Here is a 22,228-nt window from a genome sequence, read left to right on the forward strand (position 1 = left end):
GACCTATACACAACATTTCAAAGCAAGCCACCTATTTGAAACCCAATCCAGTATAAGGCCATCCCACCCTGACAGTGCCCTATCATGTCTGAAACCCAAGCCAATATTATTCTCCTAGGCAGAGAAAGACCTCCACTTCACCTTCACTCCTTAAATCCACTTGATACTTCCACTGCTACACCACATGTAGAGGACACACCTTCTATTTTCTATTACCATCATCAGTACAAAAATAAAAACTCTTTCCAGACAGGAAATGTATCTTAATTCACCTTCAAGTCATCCACAAAAGTCAGCAAAGAGCTTGTATGTATCTTCAATAAATGGATGTTGAAAGAGGTTTTTTTTTTTTTTTTTTTTTTTTACCTTATACTCTATTATTAAAAGATAGACATCAGGCTAGTGGAGTCGCTCAAGTGGGAGAGGACTGCCTTGCAAGTGCTGAGGCCCTGAGTTCAAACTCCAGTTAACTTCCCCCCTCAAAAAAGCATAGATGTCAAATGTGCAGAGGACAAAGTAACTTGTTACTGAAATTCTTAGACAATTTAAACTGTAATGTCTACCAGTTAAAATTATTTATTTTTTTAGAAATAAGGGCAAAATAGTTTCTGCTGGGTATTGGGGGGGGGAAAGGGAGGTGGCACAGTGGGTGGTAAGGGAGGGAGTGAGGGCAGGGGGGAGAAATGAACCAAGCCTTGTATGCACATATGAATAATAAAAGAAAAAGAAAAAAAATTATTTATTTTTGCCAGGCACTTATGGCTCACACTTGCAATCCTAACTACTCAAGAGGAAGAGATCAGGAAGATCCTAGTTCAAAGCCAGCCCTGGAGGCAAATAGTTCACAAGACCCTATCTCAAATATACCCAACACAAAAAAGGGCTGGTACAGAGAGTGGCTCAAGTGGTAGAGCACCTGCCTAGCAAGTGTGAGGCCCGGAGTTCAAGCCCCAGTACTGCCAAAAAAAAAAAAAAGTTGTTTCCTTTTTACAATGCTTTCTCATATTTCTCCTGAATAACCAACCCACATTTCATATTTCTGTACAGACTAACCTCACTGGAAAATAAATAAAAACTCTCAAAACATCAAATAAAGATTACAAAAATCTTCATGCTTATTTTAAAATAAGTTTCTTTAGTCATATAGCCAAACCAATCAGTAACAAAGTCCACAAACCATGTTTTGATTCTTAGTCAAGTTTTCTACCAAGCACAGTACCACTAGAAATCACTAGATTAACTCAACAATAAATACCATCACAAGTTTCTAGAGGGCCGAGATACTGTCTACACCCAGCACCTAGAACAGTACTATCTGGTAGACATGCTCCACGAACACTTGATCAAAGAATGACATTTATGACTGTCTCATGGATTTCACTGACATACTCTGCATGCTTCTTACTGTCATCCATTACCAAAATCTCATCACCACTCTGCTCTTCGAAGTCAAGAGAAGAAAGGGATAGTAGGAAAGTACTTCCTACATTAAGTGATAATTAAGGTGCTTTTCCCCCTCAGGATGTAAGATTCTAAAGTCAAGTAACTAAATCTTGTCAATATTTCCAAAGTCAGTAAGTAGCTCTTAATGGAAAAGAAACAGGTTTCCAGTCGTTCAGCAATCCACGTGTGCCTGGTAAATTAAGTACAAGATTTCTCAAAGTAAGCTGGGCGAGCTGACGCATGCTGTGATCCTAGAACTCAGGAGGCTGAGACCAGAGGCTTGTGAGTTTGAGGCCAGCCTAGGCTACATAGCAAGACCCTGTCTCAACAACGAGGGGGAGGGAACCAGGGGAGGGGATTTCTCAAAGTAAATTGGATATAAAAAGTTTTAGACTTCTAAACTTCCTTCTAAATTATAAACAGGGAACCATGAAATTACAAATGGAGAGAAGGGTGTGAACATGACATTCTCTGAAGCAGTCCAGTATCTAAAACCAGTCTGCAAAAAACCCTTTAAAAGGCATCTAGTTCACCCTCCCACACAAAGCATGAATTACTCCAACGTCACCAACAGGTGGTCCTGCAGTTTTTGACAAATATCAGAACATTTCTCCTAACAAAATGTTCATTCTCTCCCAAGTCAACCCATCATCCACCTTCCTCTAAAACTTCACCTATGAAAATATCTTAAATGCTATCAATGGACTCTTCTTCTGGCCCCAACTTCATCTTAGTATGGTAAATATACAGCTTTCCCAGCACAAGGACCTAGAAAGCACAATGTTTTCAGCTTTCTTTCCCAAACACAATATTCCACCTCAAGAAGCAATGAACCCACAACATAAAGACTTCTCCCAAATAGAAAAGATGAATTTATTTTCATAAAATATATTAAGCATAGCTGGGTGCCAATGTCTCATGCCTGTAATCCTAGCTGTTTGAGAGACTTGAGATCGTAAGGACTTCGGTTTAAGGCCAGTCAAGGCAAAAAATTTATGAGACCCCCCCCCCATCTCAACCAATAGCTGGGTGTGGCAGGAGGGTGAGATCAGAAGGATCACAGTTCCAGGCCCATGAGGTGAGATCCCAATCTAAATGGGAAAAAAAGCTGGGTGGGTGTGCACATGTCATTCCAGCTAAGGCAGGAAGTGAAAAATTGGAGGATCATAGTCTAGGCTGGCTTGGGCAAAAAGCATGACCCCATCTCCAAAAAAGCAACACCCTATATCCAAAATAACTAAAATAAAAAGGAGTCTGGGCATGGCTCAAGTGGTAGATCACTTATCAAGTAAGCAAGAGGCCCTGAGTTCAAACCCCATTAGCACCAAAAATAACAACAAAAAATAAGTTGTAGGTAATGTGGATTGGCAGAATTAGCTCAAAAGGAATCTGGGCATTTGGTTATTTTCTGTTGCTTCACTGTCTCTTGCTATATGTTTTTTTTGGTAGTGGTACTAATGTTTGAACTCAGGACCTTGTGTTTAATAGACAAGTGCTGTACCTCTTAATGCCTCCAGCACCACCACCCCCCCCTTTTTTTTTTTTTTTAGCAGTGCTAGGGATCAAATCCAGAGACCTGAATATTCTAAACAGGCACTCTACCTTTGAACCACACCTCCAAGCCTTCCTTTTGAGACAGGGTCTTGAATGTACTATGTAGCCCAAGCTGGCCCTGAACTCTCTCTCTCTCTCTCTCTGGATCCTACTGCCTCCATTTCCCAAGTGCTGGGATTACAGGTGTGCACCACAATTTCCCAATTTTAAGAAAGCTAAATTTGTTATCTACCAACAATATTTTTAAAAAAATTTTTTTTTAATGTAAGCTTAGCCAGGCACCGGTAGCTCATGCCTGTAATCCTAGCTACTCAGGAGATAGAGATCAGGAGGATCACAGTTCAAACTCAGCCTAGGCAAATGGTTCACAAAATCCTATCTTGAAAAAAACCTTCACAAAAAAAAAAAAAAGACTGGTGAAGTTGGTGAGTTCAAATCCCAGTACAAAAAAAAAGTGAGCTACTAAAAAATACCACGGTTACTTTTGGGTTCAAAAGTGAATGGTTTTTCAGATTCATAAAGATCTTTTTAAAAGTAGAGCATAGATGGACACAGCTTTATTTAGTCATTCACTCAACAGATACACAGTAGGGTCCTGACTGCTGGACCCAACACTGGGAAGATATAGAATAGGAAAGACATGGTCCCTACCCTAAGGGAGCTTTTCCTACCAAAGAGACAGTCAGCTTATCACAGGGAATTACAAACTGAGAAAAGTGTTGGGAAGGCAATGTACAAGATGCTATAGAACAGGTTAAAAGGCAAATGTGAGATTTAACCTGGAAATTCACAGGATTTTCTAAGGAAATATGATTAAGGTAACATATGAATGGAGGTCATTCACATTTATACAAAAACAGATTTCCATAAAATGAGAGGATTGGTCCAAGCTACCTTGGCATCTTTATCCTAAAACAACTGTTTAAGAAAAAGTCTAACAAGTCTGAGGCCGGTGGTTCACGCCTGTAATCCTAGCTAGTCAGGAGGCAGAAATCAGGAGGATGGATGTTCGAAGCCAACCCAGGCAAATAATTAGCAAGACCCTATCTCGAAAACACTCATCACACACACAAAAAGGGCTGGTGGAGTGGCTCAAGGTGTAGGCCCTGAGTTCAAGCCCAGTACCAAAAAAAAATCTAACAAAGAATGCTATAATGTTTGAAAGCTAGTACAAAATTCTTTGGGAGGAGGAGACAAGGTCTTGCTCATCTCTGAATACCCAACATCATCTTGCCCAGGAGTATTAGTATAATCATATTAACTCAAATCTTTGCTGAAATGATTAGTGTCAGAATTAAATCAATGGTTATATGTCTTTAACTTAGCAAAATAAATTCACAAAGTCACATCTCCTCACATAAGAAACTCCATTCCAAATTTCCTTGATTGTAGAAAGATGCTTTCATCTACCTCACAGGATAAAGAGTCAATGAGATAATATATGGCCAAATACAAGGGGAAACTCTGAAATGCCTGGAATATATGTATATGGTATTCGTGACCAAAAAGCTTGATCAGCCACTTCTGATAAGCCAATTTCTTTAAATTCAATTGTGCTTTATTTTCTTTACAGTTAGAAAAAACTGTACCGCTCCCATAGCCTTGGTTTTCCCTGCAGTAGTGGGGCTGACGAGACCATATATATTCTAAGTTCCCTTCTAGCTCTAGATTCCCAGGCTTGGTGGTACACACTATAATCCCAGTACTCCTAACAGACTGAGGCAGACAGATCATGAGTTCCAGGACAGCCTGGACTACACAGCAAGACCCTGTCTCAAAAAATTAAACAAACAAACAAAAGGCCAGGCACAATGCCTCACTACCATAATCCCAGCTACTCAGATCAGAAGGCTTGAGGTTCTAGCCCAGGCAAAAAGTTATCAAGATCTCATCTTAACAAAACAGCTAGGCCTGGTGGTCTGCTTCAGTCATCCCAGCTACTCAAGAGGCCTAAAGGAGGAGAATAGAAGTCCCGGCCATCCTAAGCAAAAAACTCAAGACCCCATCTGAAAAAAAAAAAAAAAAAAAAGGGATGGGAGACGTGGCTCAAGTAGTAGAACTTGAGGTCCTGAGTTCACACCACAGTACCTCCAAAAAAAAAAAAAAGTCAAGATTGAAGAATGTACTCCTTAAGTAGACAGTGTAAATGTTGGACTACCTTCCATTCACTTGATTCCCTCAGGACCCCGTATTTCCTCTCAGGAAAGATAATACATAATTCATGATTCAAATTATTTTAAAAGACCTATTTTCTAAACTGGGCATACGTACTGGTGCATGCTTGTAATCCAGCAGTTGGGATCATGAGTTCGAGGCCAGTCTGGGTTACGTAACAAGAGCCTTAAAAAAAAAGGAAGGATTTGGAACCAGTGGCTCACACCTATAATTCCAGCTACTTAGGAGGCAGAGATCAGAAGGATGGCTACTAAAAGCCAACCTAAGGCAAACACACACTATCTTGAAAAAACTCAATATAAAGCAGGGCTAGCAAAGTGGCTCAAGTGGTAGAGCGCCTCTCTAGCAAATGTGAGGCCCTTTGTTCAAACCCCAGTGCCTGCCAAAAAAACAAACAAGCAAAAAAGGAGGTAGAGATCCACAGAATCGTGGTTCAAGGCCAGCCCAGAGAAATACTTTGTGGGATCCTATCTTGAAAATAACCATTAAAAAAGGGCTAGCAGAGTGGCTCAAGTGGTAGAACACATGCCTAACAAGCATGAGGCCAAAGGAAGGAAGAAAGGGCAGACTAGTTTCCACTATATTTCATCCAAAGCAGAGTTTCTAAATGACCTGAATTGTTGTAAAGCTTTACATGCCTTGAAGAAAAAAGTACAAAACAAGTCAAAATGGCCAACTATATTCATATATACTAACTCTCCAAAATAAATTTTGGCTTTCTAATTAAGGGTAAATTATTGGTTCTATTTTAAAATCAGTAAATAGAATCACAAAAAGTCACTTATATTTAGAAGTGTCAATAAATAAACGCAAACTCATTTATGAAAAACAAAAAAAAATAATTTCAATCACAAAAAAATCAGAAGTGCTCAAAGTATGCAGATAAAGGCGATTTTTGTACTTCATATTTGTCTTGTCTAAAACAATTTTTTAATGTAGTATTGAACCTCTCTCTTAGTTTTACCTTTCAGTGAATAATGTCCCACTAATTGTAAGGATACTTCCAGGCAAAAGACTTGTTTTCATTATGTAAACCAGGACTTCTATATGCAGATGAGGTTTGCCATAAGAATGCTTAAAAAACAGTAACGTTTTAGGGCTGGGGGTGTAGTTAGTTCAGTGGTAGAGCACTTGCCTAGCCTGCCAAAGGCATTGAGTTGATCCCCAACATCACAGGAGGAAAAAAAAAAAATAAAAGCTTTGTTTTGTTTTTTAAAGCAATGCCTGCACTAGTAACTGCTGTTAATGAATTTAGTTTTTAAGCACAATGTATTTTATATGAATATAATTTATTTTCTCTTTTTTTTTTTTTGGGGGGGGTAGGATTTTGGTTGGGTTTTTTTGCTTGTTTTTTGAGACTGGCTCTTGCTATGGGTCCTAGCAGCTTCAAACTTGAGTGCTGGAATTACAGATATACACCACCACATCTGGTTCTACGTATAAATTCTAATAATGTAACTGATCTTTTCAATCAGAGCTTTCTGACAGTTACATTTAATGCTTCTTTTAACCATATTTTACACTTACTGAGTGTTTCAAGGATTTAAATTCCATTAGTTATTACATTATTTAGCACAACATGAGCACTGCAATCATCCCTTTTTTTTAAACATGCAAATAAGTTATAAAAAAACAACTATACAAGTATCCAAGGTCACCAATAAGTAAGTGACAAAATTGAGAGTAGCATAAAAAATTTCAGCCCCTAGACTACTAACTACTTCAAATTCTCAATTCCACAAAAGAGAAACAGTCAAGTCAGTTATTTTCAAAAAGTTCTAACAGCATACTTCAAACAGCACAGTACACTTACTGGATTAAACGCTAATCAGAAAGATTCACCTGGAATGAAAGAAACAACGTGCTATAGTCTCTCCCCTAGTTCTTATAACCAAGCAAATACACTGTACTGGATCTGGATATGTCAAATCCTAGGAAATAACTACTGTTCAATATGTACAATTTATTTTTCACTAACTGAACATTTATAAACTACTAATCTTTTACCACCTTGTCGGAGGCGTTATGATATACACTAACTTCCCACACTCTGCCAAGAGTCGTCAAAGACCACCACCTCAAAAGTAAGCAGCTCTCGAAACACAGTTACATTGCCAATGAAAGAAAAGTTCCAATATAAACTACTGCTTTTAAAGAGACATTTTAAAACATGATTACATGCTTCACAGAATTACTGTTAGGGTGCCTGCCAAGAAGGATGGCTCCTTTAAAGCAGCTTTTAAGGCATATCCCTCCCTGTTTGGGACATAGCCTGACTTGTTGGACAAGATTAATCTGGGCACGCTCACACAGAACCCCTCTGAAGCAACCTTCCAACGGCAATACTCAGCCCTTCCCATGCAACAAGGGCCAGGATGACCCTATGAACAATCTTTCAGAAGGTTCCTTGGGCGGAGACAATGACAGCTGAACTCCCGCAGAGGCTTTTGGAAAGAGTGTCAACACCAGGAGAGGCTCCTCGGAAGTGTCAGTGCGGCAGCAGGTGGAGTAGCCCTGCGTGCCCAGCCGGTCCTTTCTGACCTAGTCTCGGTCCTCCGCCTCCCAACCCCGGTCCCGCCTTACAGACCTTTCCAAGCCGCCTTGCGCCCCGTTCTCTAACCCAGTGCAAGACCCTCAACCCTCCTGGGAAGCCAGGCAATCTGAGCAGAGAAGACCGGCACCCCACCTCTTCCGGGGACTCGCGGGCCCGCTCCAGGCCATGTCAGAGCCTGACGGACCCTGCCGGCAGAGACCAACCAGCCGGCTCCTTCTGGGGCCTCGCAGCCGGAACCCCACGCGCCACGGTCCCTTTCCAGCACCCCCCCCCATACACACACACTCATACACCTTCCAAACACCACCGCCACCACCCTCCTCACTCCTGAATCCCCTTTCCTCAGGAGTACCCCACTGGAGTTACCGGCCCACTCAAAAGTAAGAGCGACGGCCATCTCCAATCGGTCACGCTGGCCCGGCTGTCACCGCCCTGCTTCCCGGCCTCTACTCGAGCTGCTGGCGGGCCCCGGTGATGTCTGGTTCAGTACCTTGCGGACCCCCTTGTAGATATAGAAGTAGAGCTCCCGGCCCACATTGAAGCAGAGGCGGTCGCCGTTGCCAGACTGGTCGTTGAGGTTTACGAAGGAGACGCGGACAGGGTTGGATCCTTGCGAGTTGAAGGGCACCCGGTTGGGCCGGCTGTACTCCGAGTGCGGCAGCAGCTTGTACAGACCTTCCCGGGTGGTGAACTGGGTCTTAATCTCGCTCATCTCCTTCCCTCCTCCCTCCGTCGCCATCTTGGAAAGCAGCGTTCATCCTGCCCTAAGTGCCCGGATCACGCCCACCGCGCAGGCGCCGTCCCTGGCGCTGACTCTTCCCCCTGCCTCTTCCTCCTGGCCCCGCCCACCTGCCAGCCCGCCCCGTGAAGGCGGGCCGAGGGGAAGGGGCGGGCTTGTTTACGGCCCGATTGCGCACGCGTGCTCACCTGGCGGGGCGTCCGGAGGCTCCTCCCTTGGGTGCGGCCCAGGTGGTACCAGCGGAAGCTAGCGAGCGTTTCTGCTGCCAGGGTGTGAGAGAGTGCGTGAAGCAGAACCACACAAGGCTAGAGTGAACTTGGGGCGACCTCTTCAAGCTGCGCGGTCCCTGCTCTAAGGGGTCCCGACCCCGAGGAACCGAGCGAACACGCTGCCCGTTCGGAGTCCGAGCGTGGGGAGCCTGAGCCGAGCGCGGAGGTGTCAGTGTTCGGCCGGCCGTTACCACCGGTCATGGGCGTCCGGTTGGGCGGGGACTGACCCCTCACCCCACCCGGATGGCTGAGGACCTCACCACCGTCGGGATGCCGGGCCGAGAGCTCCTCTACGCTCCCCGAGTCTGTTTCCGGGAAGGTACCGAAGGGTTAAGTTTTGTTACGCTTCACTTTTTTTAGTTTAAGCCGGGGTGGGCAGGGTGAGTGTATTTGCGCATACAGCTGAGGCGTCTGAGAGTCCCTTATCTGAGTACCTATCCATAGTTGACAGATTTTAAGAAGTAGGTTGTGTTGGCACTTCTGTTTCCTATGTAAGGTGTCTCCGCCAGGTGGTTAGAAGAAGAGGGAAGCAGCAGGGCATCGCTTCGGGAGCTAGACACTAAGTCTGCAGGATTCACTTCTTTTGCTCAGTAGTTTATTAAGACCTCTTAGGAAAAGTAAAGGGAACTGAAGTTTTACAAAGCTCAGGTGGAATCTGAACGTGACAGCCATAGCCATAATTGTATGTATATGTTGTACAAGATCTAAATATGTCAGGAAAGGCACACGCATTAAAGTAGGACGAAACAATCACCATTTTAGACCTGTTTCTTGGCATGTGCACTGAAATAAGGCTTCTAAAGGAATTCTGATAAAATTTTAGAAAGGATTAAAAAAAAAAAAGCAACATTTGTCACACAGAGAATAAACTGTTCCTGAATATTCAAGTCATGTGAGGTGTAGGGAGCTGGGCATGGTGGTTCGTGCCTGTAGTCTCAGCTGTTTGAGAGATTGAGGCAAGAAGATCACTTGAGCCCAGGAGTTCTGCCCAGTCTGGGCAACACAGTGAGACCCCTGACTCAAAAGAAGAAAAAGAAGAGAAGGTGGAGGGAGCTAAGTTTAAGCAGAAAGAGTTTCAGTCATAAGCATCTTAGGTAGTACAAAGCAGGCAGACAACAGTGGAAACTGTGCCAATGATGTAATAATGCATTTGACACTACCATCCTCCAGCTTGGGTGCATGTTGGCAAAAAAGCACTAGAGCAAAATCCTCCTTAATCCCTAGAATAGCTTAAAACTAGCTGGCAGAGTGGCTCAAGCAGTAAGAGTGCCTGCCTAGCAAACCCCAGTGCCGCAAAAAAAAAAAAAAAATGTTTTTAATGTTATCTGCCTTTCCCTAAAAGGCAAGTAGGTACCAGACCTCTTAAAAGACCAGAATATGTTCTGTGATTAATCCCAATCTCTTATACCCATGTTATTTTGCATTAAAGCGATGTATTTATAATGACCATCATGTTTCCTAGTTAACAGGCACAAATATAATAGCTTTTTTTTGTCGGGGGAGGACCTCAGCAAGCAAAAGTTAAAAGATTTTGCTGGCCCTGAACCACAACATTCTATTACCCATAGTACCTGTATACTTCAAGCATTCTATCAAGGTAGTATTCTGTATAAATTGAATATTTTTGCCAGGCATGGTGCTAACACACCTATAATCCTAGCACTCCAGAGGTTGAGGCAGGAAGACCACAAGTTCATTAATAGGCTATTCACTTTGTCTCATCTATGACCTTTGAGTAATTTCTGGTTTTAGTACTTTTGTAGTCCTTTTGTCCACATTCAAAGGTTTGAAAATAACACCCAAAGCTACATAACTGAGCCTAACATAAAGTTCATCTCTGATTTTCAATTTTAAATGCGAGGTAGTTCTAAATGAATTTATGTCTCAAATCTATCAGTCCCTAAGCCTTATCAGTTCCCTGTCCATTGAAAATTTGAATCAGGGCTAAGGGTGTAGCTCAGAGGCAGAGTGTTTAAATAGCATGTGTGAGGCTCTGCCTGGATTTGATCTCTGGCACCACAAAAAATAAAGTAAAACTTGAATTCATTATAGTGGTTCATGAATTGTTTCCACCATGTCACTTTTTCCTCTCAATTTTCCTCCCATATACATCTACTAAGTTGATTTTCTTAAAACAGTACTTTAGACATTACATTCTCTTTCCCAAACACTTTCAATAAGTTAGAGCACCCTCCTTATTTAAGTCATATATCAGCAACTTTCAGTCCATAACTTACATATTACATAAATCCTCCAACCCAATCAAGCTGTTCTCATGTCACACTAAGCTTTGTCCCTTGCTTGAAATGACTTTCCCTCCTTTTCTCCTTAATAGCCTGTTCTTTAAGATCTATCTTTAAGTCTTTTGCACAGCACTCTGGAGGCTGAGGCAGGAGGATTTTGAGTTTGAGGCCAGTTTGGGCTACATAGTATGACCTTAACTCAGAAAAAAAAAAAAAAAAATCTAGCCAGGTGCTATTGGCTCGCCTCTATAATACTAACTACTTGGGAGGTGGAGATCTGGAAGATCTTGCTTAGAGGCCAGCCAGAGCAAAACAGTTTGTGAGACCCCTATCTCAGTCAATAACTGGACACAGTGACAGGCACTCCTGTTATCCCAGCTATGCAGGAGACTGAGATCTGGAGGATCATAGTTCCAGGTCAGACTCCAGCTCAATGGAAAAAGCTGGGCATGGTGGAATGGACCTGTCATCCCAGCTAAGGCTGAAAGCATAAAATAGGAGGATCTAGTCCAGCCCTCCCAGGCAAAGAAAAAGAAAAAAGATGAAAGAATAAAAGCAAGTACTGGCTCAAATCCAAGACTAGCCCCGGGCAAAAATAAAAGAGACCCTATGGGAAAAATAACTAAAGCAAAAAAAGGTGGGGAATGTGACTCAGGTGGTCAAGTGATAGAGCACCTGCCTAGCAAGTGTGAGATTCTGAATTTTAACCCCAGTACCAATCAAAAAAAAAAAAATCTCTGTCTCTAGGGCTGGGAGTGTAGCTCAGTGGGAAAAAAAACAAAACACCAAGGACTATGATGTAGGTCTTCAGTGTTAGAACTCTTGTCTTGAATGCACAAAGCCCTGGGTTTGATTCTTAGCATCAATTAATAAATAAATACATAGAGTAAATAAATAAAATTATGGCCCACACCTGCAATCCTACGTACACAGGAGGCAGACATCAGGAGGATCTCAGTTCAAAGCCAGCCCAGGCAAATAGTTTTCTGGACTAGTTTTTTCTGGAAAAAACCCATCACAGAAAAGGGTTGATGGAGTAACTCAAGATGTAGGCCCTGAGTTCAAGCCCCAGTACATTGTAGTGCTGGGAAGTAGCTCATTGGTAAAGTACTTGCTTACTGTGTTCAAGGTATTTGGTTCAATTCCCAGCACCAGAAAGTGGGGTGGCAGGAGGGGGTGGCATAGAGAAGGCTAACAATTCAGGCCAAAAGTAACGGGCTTGGACTATGAATGGTAGTAGTTGAGATAAAGAGAGAAAATCCTAAATAGGCACTGACCTTAAAGCCAGTAGGATTTTCAGCAGATTGGATATGACTTATGGGAGAATTGGAGTAGTCAGGTATGACTCCAAGATAGGCACAATCAACAAGAGTATAGAAATTAACTGAGATGAGGAAACTGAGAAAGAGCAAGTTTTAAGAAGACCAGTTCAGTTTTGAACATATTGAGTATGAGATGTCTATTTAGAGGAAATCAGGAGGCAATTCAGTAACCCAGTCTGGAGAGCAGTCTGAGCTGTAGCTAGGTATTTGGCAAGCCATCAGCAGATCACTAAGGAAATGAGTGTGGATAAAAAAAAGGACTGAAGACTGAACACTGGTACAACTTGAGGTGGAGAGAAGGAGAAATATTTGTTGAAAACATAAAGCATGCCACTTTTTTGTAACTTAGTACATACAGAGTATTCACTTTAGGGTAAATTTACCAGTTGTCTTTCAGACTCAGAGATTAATCCATTAAGACACTTAAAAACATTTTTCAACTTTGAGGAAAAGGTTTTAACTACAGTGACATTACAAAGAGAAATAGGCATAGATAAGTATCTTTTGGAACCACATTTGAAATCTTCACTGCCTCATTAATGTGAAGTAACCAATCTCAGGTTTATCTTTTTAGACAGGCTTATTCTATTATTGCAATATGATTCAGTGCTTCCTTATAAGACCATTATGAGACTAGAAAACATCACATAATATACTGTCCTTAATACAGCACTCTCACTCTGTGCCTCAGATTTGCAGAACATTAAAACTGACACATCATCCAGATTGCTAAACTATGATATATTTTTAAATACAAATTGATCTCACACAAAGCGTCTTTTTCTGATCATTATTAAGTAGATGCAACCCTAATAAAGTTTAGCATTTCTAATCTGAAAATTTGAACTCCAAAATCCAAAATCTTTTGAGAACCAACATGACACCAAAAGTGGAATTCCACACTGATCTCATGTGATAAGTCACAGTCAATACACAGGTACACTAAAAATACTGTATAAAATTATCTTCAGTCTATATGTATTAGGTGTATATGAAATGTAAATGAGTTTCGTGTTTAGACTTGAGATATAGCTCATTATACATCTGTAAATATTCCAAACTCCAAAGAAATCTAAAATATCTTCCAGTCCCAAACATTTCAGATAAGGGTTACTCAACCTATATCTCACATGTATCTTGAAATATAAGTGATTTTTTAAAGACTGTGTGTGTGTGTGTGTGTGTGTGTGTGTGTGTGTGTGTGTGAGAGAGAAACTGGGGTTTGAACTCAGGGCTTTGTGCTTACAAAGCAGGAGTTCTACTGCTTGAGCCACACCTCCAGTCCATTTTGTTCTGGTTATTTTGGAGATGGGGTTCTCATGAACAATTTGCTCAAAGTGCCTCAAACTGTGATCCTCCCGATCTCAGCCTCCCAAGTAGCTAGGATTACAAGCGTGAGCCACTGGCACCAAGCTTCAAAGACCTTTTTAAAGTCTTCAAATATAGCACATTTAGTAAGCACATATTATGTGGGCACTCTGTTGAATACTTATATATGCTTTCCTTTTTATATAAAGCCTAATAATGTACCACTTCCTCTTTCTCCAAATGAGAAAACTAGCAATCAGATTAATGAAATGACTTATTCAAGCTGCTACCAGAGCAAGATATTAGTAGAAATAATTTGATTCAGTTCTCAGAAGCATTATAACCTAGGCATGGTAGTTGTATTATTTGGGTTTCTCTAGAAGAACATAACTAATAGAAAATATATATATGTAAATTTTTAAATTATAAAAAGGGATTTTGACTGGGAATGTGACTTAAGTGGTACGACGCCTGCCTAGCCAGTGTGAGGCCTGAGTTCAAACCCCAGTGCCATATAAAGGGGGGAAGGATATTTATTGAATTTACATGATTGGAGGCTAGGTAGTCAAACAATAGCCATGTATGTGCTGGTGAGGCAGAGAACCTGGCAGCTGCTTAGTTCCAAGAATCTAAAATCCTCATAACAAGGGGTCCAAAGCAGCCCCAGTCCAAGGCTGAAGGCCTGAAAGCTCCCTGGGGAGTCCCTGGTGGAAGTCCATGTTGAAAGGCTGAAGAAACTGGAGTCTGAGGTCCACGGATGATGGCAGCAGCCATAGACACACTCACTCAGGAAGAGTGGAGCTTGCACGCACTGGCTGGCTTTCTCTTCTTCCATTTTTATCCCATGGAGCCTCCAGCCTATTGCAGGGTGGGTCTTTGCCCCTTATTTTCTCTCCCACATGTCAATTCTCTCTGGAAATGCCATCACAGATCCACCCAAAAGTGTGCTTTACTAATCCCCTACTTACCTCTCAGTCCAGTCAATTTGACAGTCAAGATTAACCATTGCAAGTCCACCCATAGTCAACTTAACACTCAAACACATTTCCTTATGCCATACTTAATCTCTAAATAATTCTACCTAACATGATATAACTGACCTGCATACAACCATATGTTCTAATTCCTTGCCCAGATTAGGTAGCAAAATCTTTTGAGGAATGTTTACACTTCTGATGTCCCATAACTTAAATATGATAATGTAAATTTAACAACACTTAAGGGCTGATATTAATCAACATTATATTATGTGATAAAGGACTAGGAGGGAAAGAAAAAGATATCTGCTTAACGTGTATATTTGCACAAATACGAAAGATATACTTATGAAAATTATAATTCTTATTTCTGGTCATGTGGCCATAGCTGAGGTTTTTTGTTTTGGGTTTTTTGTTTTGTTTTGTTTTTGTTGTTGGTACTGGGTTTGAACTCAGAGCCTCACGCTTGCTATGCAAGAACTCCACCACTTGGGCTGCTCCACCAGCCCTGTAACTGGTGTTTATAACTGCCTTCTACTGCTACTTTTCTATATTCCTTCCACCTTCAGCAAGCATTTCAGGAGATCTTGATTCTTTACCTGGACCTTGAGAGCATGTTTGGAGGTTCTAGCAGGGGAGTGCAGCTACTCATATACCCTTGACCAAACAGTGGTTCTCCTCTATCAGGATGGTCGTCCTCTTCAACCGAGTGCGCAGCTTTGGGAGGGATGCACAGGGAGCAATGAGGAAGGAAGGGGACACCACCTAGCCAGCCAGATTAGCTGAATCAACCCTGGCGATCAATGGGGTGACAGATGTCACAGCCAGATCGCCCTCACATCCTTGGTTCTTTACCTGGAGGGGTGATCCACACCTTCATTCCTGAAGGGTCTGGGCCATTTCTCATCCTGCCTGGATTGGGTTGTTGTAGTTTACCATAGACCTTAATATAGAGCATGGTAATACACCCTAAGGGCTCTCCTGCACTCCAGACCTACTCTTCCTCACCCCCATTATAGAGTAGTAGTCTAATTTTCCATTGGCAGTCACCCCTGCCAACACTATAACTCCCTTCTCAGCTTGTTGACTCAGAGGCATGGGAAACCCAAAGTAGCCAGGGAGAAGTCTTCTTCCAGTTCAATGGAATCATTGTGCCCTGTGGTAGAATCACTCACCCCACCCCTAACCCCCCAAAAAAACTAAGACTTCTAGACCAGCAGAGCATAAGGTTGCAGGAATAGAAAGCAATTTTTGTTAGTGGGTCACCAAGGGTAATGTTGATTTTTGCCATTCCCATTCCACCCCTGGATTCCTGGATCCATGAATCCTGGCTATGGGGAAACAGTAGCATAGTTTGGATGCTTATTCAGAGTATATACAGCCTGCTGGAGAACTTGTTCAGTCCCTTGAGGTATTGCCACCTAGCTGGCCCTGTAACTGCATCTTCAAAAGACCATTTCACTGTCCTATCAAGCCAGCTCTTTCATGTGAGGAACATGGTAATTAATGAGCATGATGCACTGCTGCACTTCTTTGACTGTGAAAGTAAGTGCTTTCATCCAAAGCAACACTTTGGAGTACTACAACAGTGGATAAGGCATCCTGTAAGTCCACATATGATAGTTCTGGCAGAAGTATTACATGGAGGAAAGACAAATCCATACTCTGAATAAGTGTCTATTCCAGTAAGGACAGAGCACTGACCCTTCCATGATGGAAGTGACCAACCTGGCACCTGGTCACTGACTGATCACCCTGGAGCATGATACCACATCCAGGACTCAGTGCTGTTTCTGTTGCTCAGCAGCGGCCACAGCCAGCTCAGTCTTATTGAGTGGAAATTGCTGTTGCTGAACTCATGCATAAGCTCAGTCCTTACCACCATGGCCATTTTGTTCATGAGCTCAATTGGGCAATGACAGGGATAGCTGGCAGAATCAAGTGGTCATCCTGTCCACTTGATTATTCAAGTCCTCCTCTTGAGGTCATCTTTTGTTAGCATTCACATGGGACACAAATATCTTCACATCCTTTTCCCAATTTGAGAGGCCTATCCACATACCTCTTTCCTGGATGTCTTTGTCACCAAGTTTCCTGTCATGCTTTTTCCATGTCTTGACCTGTTGGGGACCAGGCATGACCCTGGACTGGGAATAATGGAGTTTGCACAGCCTCTTCTGCCATAATTTCCCCAGAACCTGGTGTCTTGACCTTTGTTCTCACATCTCCTTGAAGAATACAACCTGCTGTGTCCACATACCAGCCCCCTGATGCAAAACTAGATAAAGTACCAGAACTGTTAGGAAATGCCCTGATTAATCAATACCTTAGATAAGTTGTCCTGCATGCCTTGATGGTTCCAGAACTGATGTGTTGTAATTAAGCTTCATTAGCCTTAGGAAAATTAGCCCACCAAACCTCATTCCTTTCACCTTGCATCAAGAATTGTTAAAGCTTGATTTTTACCTGAGTCTTTTCCTTGTACTGACCTATAAAATAAACACTCTTGCTCAGGTAGGTGGTCACGTTTCCCACCAGGAATGTGCAGCTCTCCCAATACCAGCGTTCTGTTTTATGTTGTATGTCTGTATGTTTGTGTGTGTTTTATTTCTCGTTCCCCTGTCGCTCTTAGTCAGGCTCACGCAGCATACCCACGCAGGCTGGGGAATGTGGCACCCAGCCTTGGGGCCTGACTACAAGAGAACTCATCGGACAAGGCGAGGGAATGCTCTCCGGAGGACATGTCCACAAAAAAAATAAGGTAAGGGGAGAGCGCATATTGAATATAGTCGGGAGTAATAAATATGGGACAAACTGGATCTAAGAAAAGAGATCCCTATGTACAGATGCTTAAAGCTATGCTTAAAACTAGAGGTAGTAAAGTTAAGTCTTGTCACCTTGCACAGTTTTTAGATTTTGTTGGGGATACTTGTCCCTGGTTTCCTAGAGAAGGGACAGTTAAGTTAGAAACCTGGCAAAAGGTAGGAGAGAGTTTTAAGAAACCGCTACATGGCAGAAGGAGCTAAGGACATGCCAATTTTTACCTTTGGTATGTGGAGTCAAATTCTGTACTGTTTAGACCCAGCTCCAATTCATAAAATAAAAATTAGGCCCTCTGAATCCGAACCAGGAGGCTATAAAAAAATCAGGAAATGGCAGCTACCACAGATTTAACCAATTTCAGCCGTCACTGCCTTCAGCCCCTGTGGCTGTAGCAGAACCCCCGCCGCCTTTTTCCAAATTTAATCCAGTCCTCACTGACACGGATTCTGAGAATGGATCTGAGCCAAAAGGCAGTGATAATGAGGAAGATTATCAGGATGCTCTGGCTCAACCTTTCAAAAAAATCACTTTCAACTCTATCCTCTAAAAAGAGTCCATTACAACATATGTTAGCTCTGGCACGAAAGTCAGGGGAGGACTTTGAACAAACCGATCCAGCTACAGGGCAGCCTCAGAGGCATTATGAACCTATTCCATTTAAAACCTTTAAAGATCTTAAGGAAGCTTGTACTATGTATGGGGCTACAGCTCCATTTACACAGCAACTGTTAAATAGCATCGCCGCTGGCTCTGCTCTCCCTCCTGATGACTGGATGGCCATTGCCAAAGCTTGTCTTAGCCCTGGAGATTATTTATTATGGAAAACTAGCTATACTGAAATATGTAAAGAACAAGCCACCCGCAATACTGCTCATGGCATACCAATTGCTGCAGATATGCTCCTAGGTCAAGGGGACCATACAGGCTTGCAAAATCAATTAAATTATCCCCCATTAACATATGACCAAACAGGTATTGCCGCCACTAGAGCCTGGAAAGAGCTACCCACTAAAGGAGATAAGACCCAAGAAATTACTAAAATTCTTCAGGGTCCTGGAGAGCATTTTCAAGACTTTGTGGCTCGCTTATTACACTATATGTGTAGAACTGTTGGGGACCCTGAATTGGGTACTCTCCTTGTAAAACAACTAGCCTTTGAAAATGCTAACAAACATTGTGAGGAAGCTCTCAGACCTTATAGAAAAAAGGCTTCTTTACAAGACATGATTCGGCTTTGTTCAGATATAGGGGAAGGCTATGTTCAGGGAATGGCATTAGCGGCCACCCTGAAGGAAACCTTACGCCTTTCAAAAGCAGATGTCTGTTAAAATTGTAAAAAAACCAGGTCATTTGGCCAAAGAATGTCATAAAGCTGCAAAGGCAAATTCGCCATCTGCTGGAACTTTTGGTCAGGGACAAAAGCCCCCAGGAATATGTCCTCATTGCAAACGTGGCCATCACTGGGCTAATGAGTGTCACTCACAATCTGATACAGAAGGGTGACCATTGCAAAGGCAGCAGGGAAACTCCTCATGGGGCCAGCCCTGTCCCCATCAAACAGTAGGGGCGCTCACCACCCTCCAGGAAGGACCAATCGGGTCACCATTACAGACCTTCGTGCCACACCTGGAAGTGCAGGACTAGATCTCAGTCCCTCTGCCCAATATGCATTAACTCCTGAGATGGGAACTCAGACAATCCCTACAGGAGTCTATGGGCCATTACCAGAAGGGACAATAGGATTAATTTTAGGAAAAAATACATCCTGGAGTTATTGATCAAGATTATACGGGAGAACTTAAAATTCTTGCTCAAGCTCCTCAGACTTTTGTGGCTATTGCTTCCACAGATAAGATTGGACAGTTGATAATCTTTCCCAACATAAGGGTAGGAAAAGTACTCACGGACACCCCACAGGGAGAAAAAGGGCTTTGTCATTCTGATTATGCTTACTGGGTACAGCGAGTCACTTCTGACCACCCCGAGATGGCTCTATTTTTAAATGGCAAGTGGTTTATGGGATTGCTAGATACTGGAGCAGATGTTTCTGTAATTGCAGAGCGACCCTGGCCATCCACATGGCCTTGTGTTCAGGCTACAGCAGATTTAAAAGTTGTTGGCTGTGCCACAGCTCCTTTACAGAGTGCTTGTGCTGTCTCTTGGCATGATGAGGAAGGACATTCTGGCACCTTTTTACCATATGTGCTAAAAGATTTGCCAGTAAATTTATGAGGAAGAGATGTTTTATAGGAATGGGAGCTGTTTTATGTAGCCCCAGTGCTAAGGTTTCACATATGATGTTACAACAGGGTTTTGATCCTTGTAGAGGCCTAGGAAAGAGTCAACAGGATATAAAGGAACCCATCTCTTCTATGCCCCGTCCTCCTCGTATGGGATTAGGATACTAGACATCTCCTACACATTTTTAGAAGGGGCCCTGATTAATAACTCCCCCTCACTTCATACAGCTGCTAAAATCACTTGACTCACTAATAAGCCAATATGGGTGGATCAGTGGCCCCTAATGGGAGAAATTAGCAGCAGCACCGGCCTTAATTCAGGAACAATTACAAGCAGGACATATAGAAATATCTCATAGTTCATGGAATATGCCTATTTTTGTTATTAAGAAAAAAATCAGGCAAATGGTGTTTGCTACAGGATTTAAGAGCTATCAATAAAGTTATGCAACCAATGGGATCTTTACAACCTGGGCTTCCCTCACCCACTGCCATTCCCCTACAAAATTATATTATTGACTTAAAAGATTGCTTTTTTACTATTCCATTGCATGAGGAAGATAGAGAAAAATTTGCCTTCTTTGTACCCATGCCTAATCATCAGGCTCCTTGTAAACGTTATCATTAGAAGGTTTTGCCTCAGGGCATGGCAAACAGCCCTACCATGTGTCAAGAGTTTGTTGCTTCAGCTTTAGAGCCTTTAAGACAAAAATTTAATCAGGCTTATATTATTCATTACATGAGTGATATTTTACTTAGCACCCTGATTTAGATATTCTTCAAAACCTATTGTCTTATGTGCTTGAACAATTGCCAAAATGGAGCCTTATTGTAGCTCCAGATAAGGTACAAAAACAATCTCCTTTTCATATTTGGGACAGCTTAGTGAGGGATGGACTATGCACCCCCTAAAAAATAGAAATCCATAAAGGTAATTTAAAAACTTGGTATGATTTTCAAAAATTATTAGGTGATATAAATTGGCTACATCCTTCCTTAAAACTCACCTTCTGTGAACTGTCTCCTCTCTTTAAAATTTTACAGGGAGACACTCAACCATCATCTCCTAGATATCTCACACCAGAAGGTCATATGGCCCTGGCTAAGGTTGAACAAGCTATTCATAACTCTCAGAGAACTCGTGTTGATTATTCTCAACCAATACAGCTTCTTGTTTCACCTACAACAAGTCTACCCACAGGAGTTCTTTGGTAGTCTCAGGGACTACATTTACCTCGCTCCCCTGCTAGAGTTGTCACTCCTTACCATAATATGGTAGCAGAATTAATAGCCATGGGATGTCTCCACACTGTACAACTGCTAGGACTAGAACCATCCCTTGTTATTGTCCCATTTACCAAGGAACAACGGGGTTGGTTATGGTGCACTGATACCATGTGGCAAAATGCATTAGCAAACTTTACGGGACAGCTTGGAGAACACTTGCCTTCCTCTAAACTTCTTAATTTTGCTTCCCAACACGCTTTTATATTTCCTCACAATATCTGAGAGGATCCCATGCCTAAGGCTCTTATGATTTTTACTGATACTTCAGGTTCTAGAAATACTGCTTTTCCTCTCAAGGACAAAAGGTTGTGCAAACAGGTTTTTCCACTGCTCAGTGTGCTGAGCTTCAGGCAGTCATATTGGGTTGTCAGGATTTTGCTCATGTTGCTTTTAATTTGTATACAGATAGTGCATATGTTTATGGTGTACTTAAGAGTATTAAATCTATTTATATAGGACCTACTAATGATGAACAGCTTTTTCATCTCCTCCATGAGTTAAGGGCTTTATTACAACAATGCCAACATACCTATTTTGTGGGCCATCTCCGGTCCCACTCTGGCCTTCCTGGGCCATTGGCAGAAGGCAATTGCCAGGCAGATGCCTTAGTTTCTCCATTAATTTTAATAGGTAAAACTCATTACCAGTAAACCAGGCCATGCAGAGTCATTCTCATTTCCACCAAAACTCCAGAGCTCTTTGTAAACATTTTCATATCACTCGAGAACAAGCTCATCAAATTGTTAAATCGTGCTCAAAATGTGCTCCTCATTTGCCCGTGCCCAGTGAGGGAATTAGCTCTCGTGGTCTTCGTCCTCCATCACAATGGCAGATGGTCGTTACTCACATTCCATCTTTTGGACAACAGTGTTATGTCCATGTTGTCATTGATACTTACTCTGTTTTTTTTTTTTTTTTTTTTTTTTTTTTTGTCTCTCCCAAATCAGGGGAAGCAACATGCCATGTCATAGATCACTGTTTAGCCGCCTTTGCTGTGATGGGCAAGCCGCTCCATATAAAAACTGATAATGTCCCAGGCTATACATCTACTGCGTTCAAGGCTTTTTGTTCCTCCTACACAATTCTTCATACCACAGGCATACCCTACAATACCCAAGGCCAAGCTATAGTAGAACGAGCTAACCAAACTTTAAAAGTTCAATTACAAAGACAAGAAGGGGGAGGCAGCTCCCCAGCCACTCAAATTAACAAAGCTCTTTTTTATTTTAAGTTTTTTAAATTGCTCTGAATGTAGCTTTACTCCAGCTGAAAAACATTAGGAACATTGTAATAA

At 42.1% G+C, this 22,228-nt stretch overlaps 2 protein-coding genes across 9 annotated transcripts in view; one reads left to right on the forward strand and one right to left on the reverse strand.

The window, feature by feature from the left end:
* Wdr20 (WD repeat domain 20) overlaps positions 1-8,533 on the reverse strand; it is a 68,702-nt gene extending 60,169 nt beyond the window's left edge. For 3 of the 8 annotated variants that reach the window (XM_020178844.2, XM_074067132.1, XM_074067129.1), the window contains exon 1: positions 8,217-8,532. In XM_020178844.2, coding sequence (XP_020034433.2) covers positions 8,217-8,465 — 249 coding nt within the window. In that variant the 5' untranslated portion in view covers positions 8,466-8,532. Of the gene's footprint in view, positions 1-8,216 lie in introns of all 8 variants that reach the window. The other 5 variants (XM_020178849.2, XM_074067133.1, XM_074067134.1 and 2 more) reach the window with 4 other exon arrangements.
* Positions 8,534-8,848: 315 nt separating this feature from the next.
* Positions 8,849-22,228, forward strand: part of Hsp90aa1 (heat shock protein 90 alpha family class A member 1) — a 59,603-nt gene continuing 46,223 nt past the window's right edge. The window contains exon 1 of the mRNA XM_074067128.1: positions 8,849-9,053. The gene's annotated coding sequence lies outside the window, so the exon portion shown is untranslated. The remainder of the gene's footprint in view (positions 9,054-22,228) is intronic.

The sequence above is a fragment of the Castor canadensis genome, chromosome 3, assembly GCF_047511655.1.
Source record: "Castor canadensis chromosome 3, mCasCan1.hap1v2, whole genome shotgun sequence".
Taxonomy (NCBI): domain Eukaryota; kingdom Metazoa; phylum Chordata; class Mammalia; order Rodentia; family Castoridae; genus Castor; species Castor canadensis.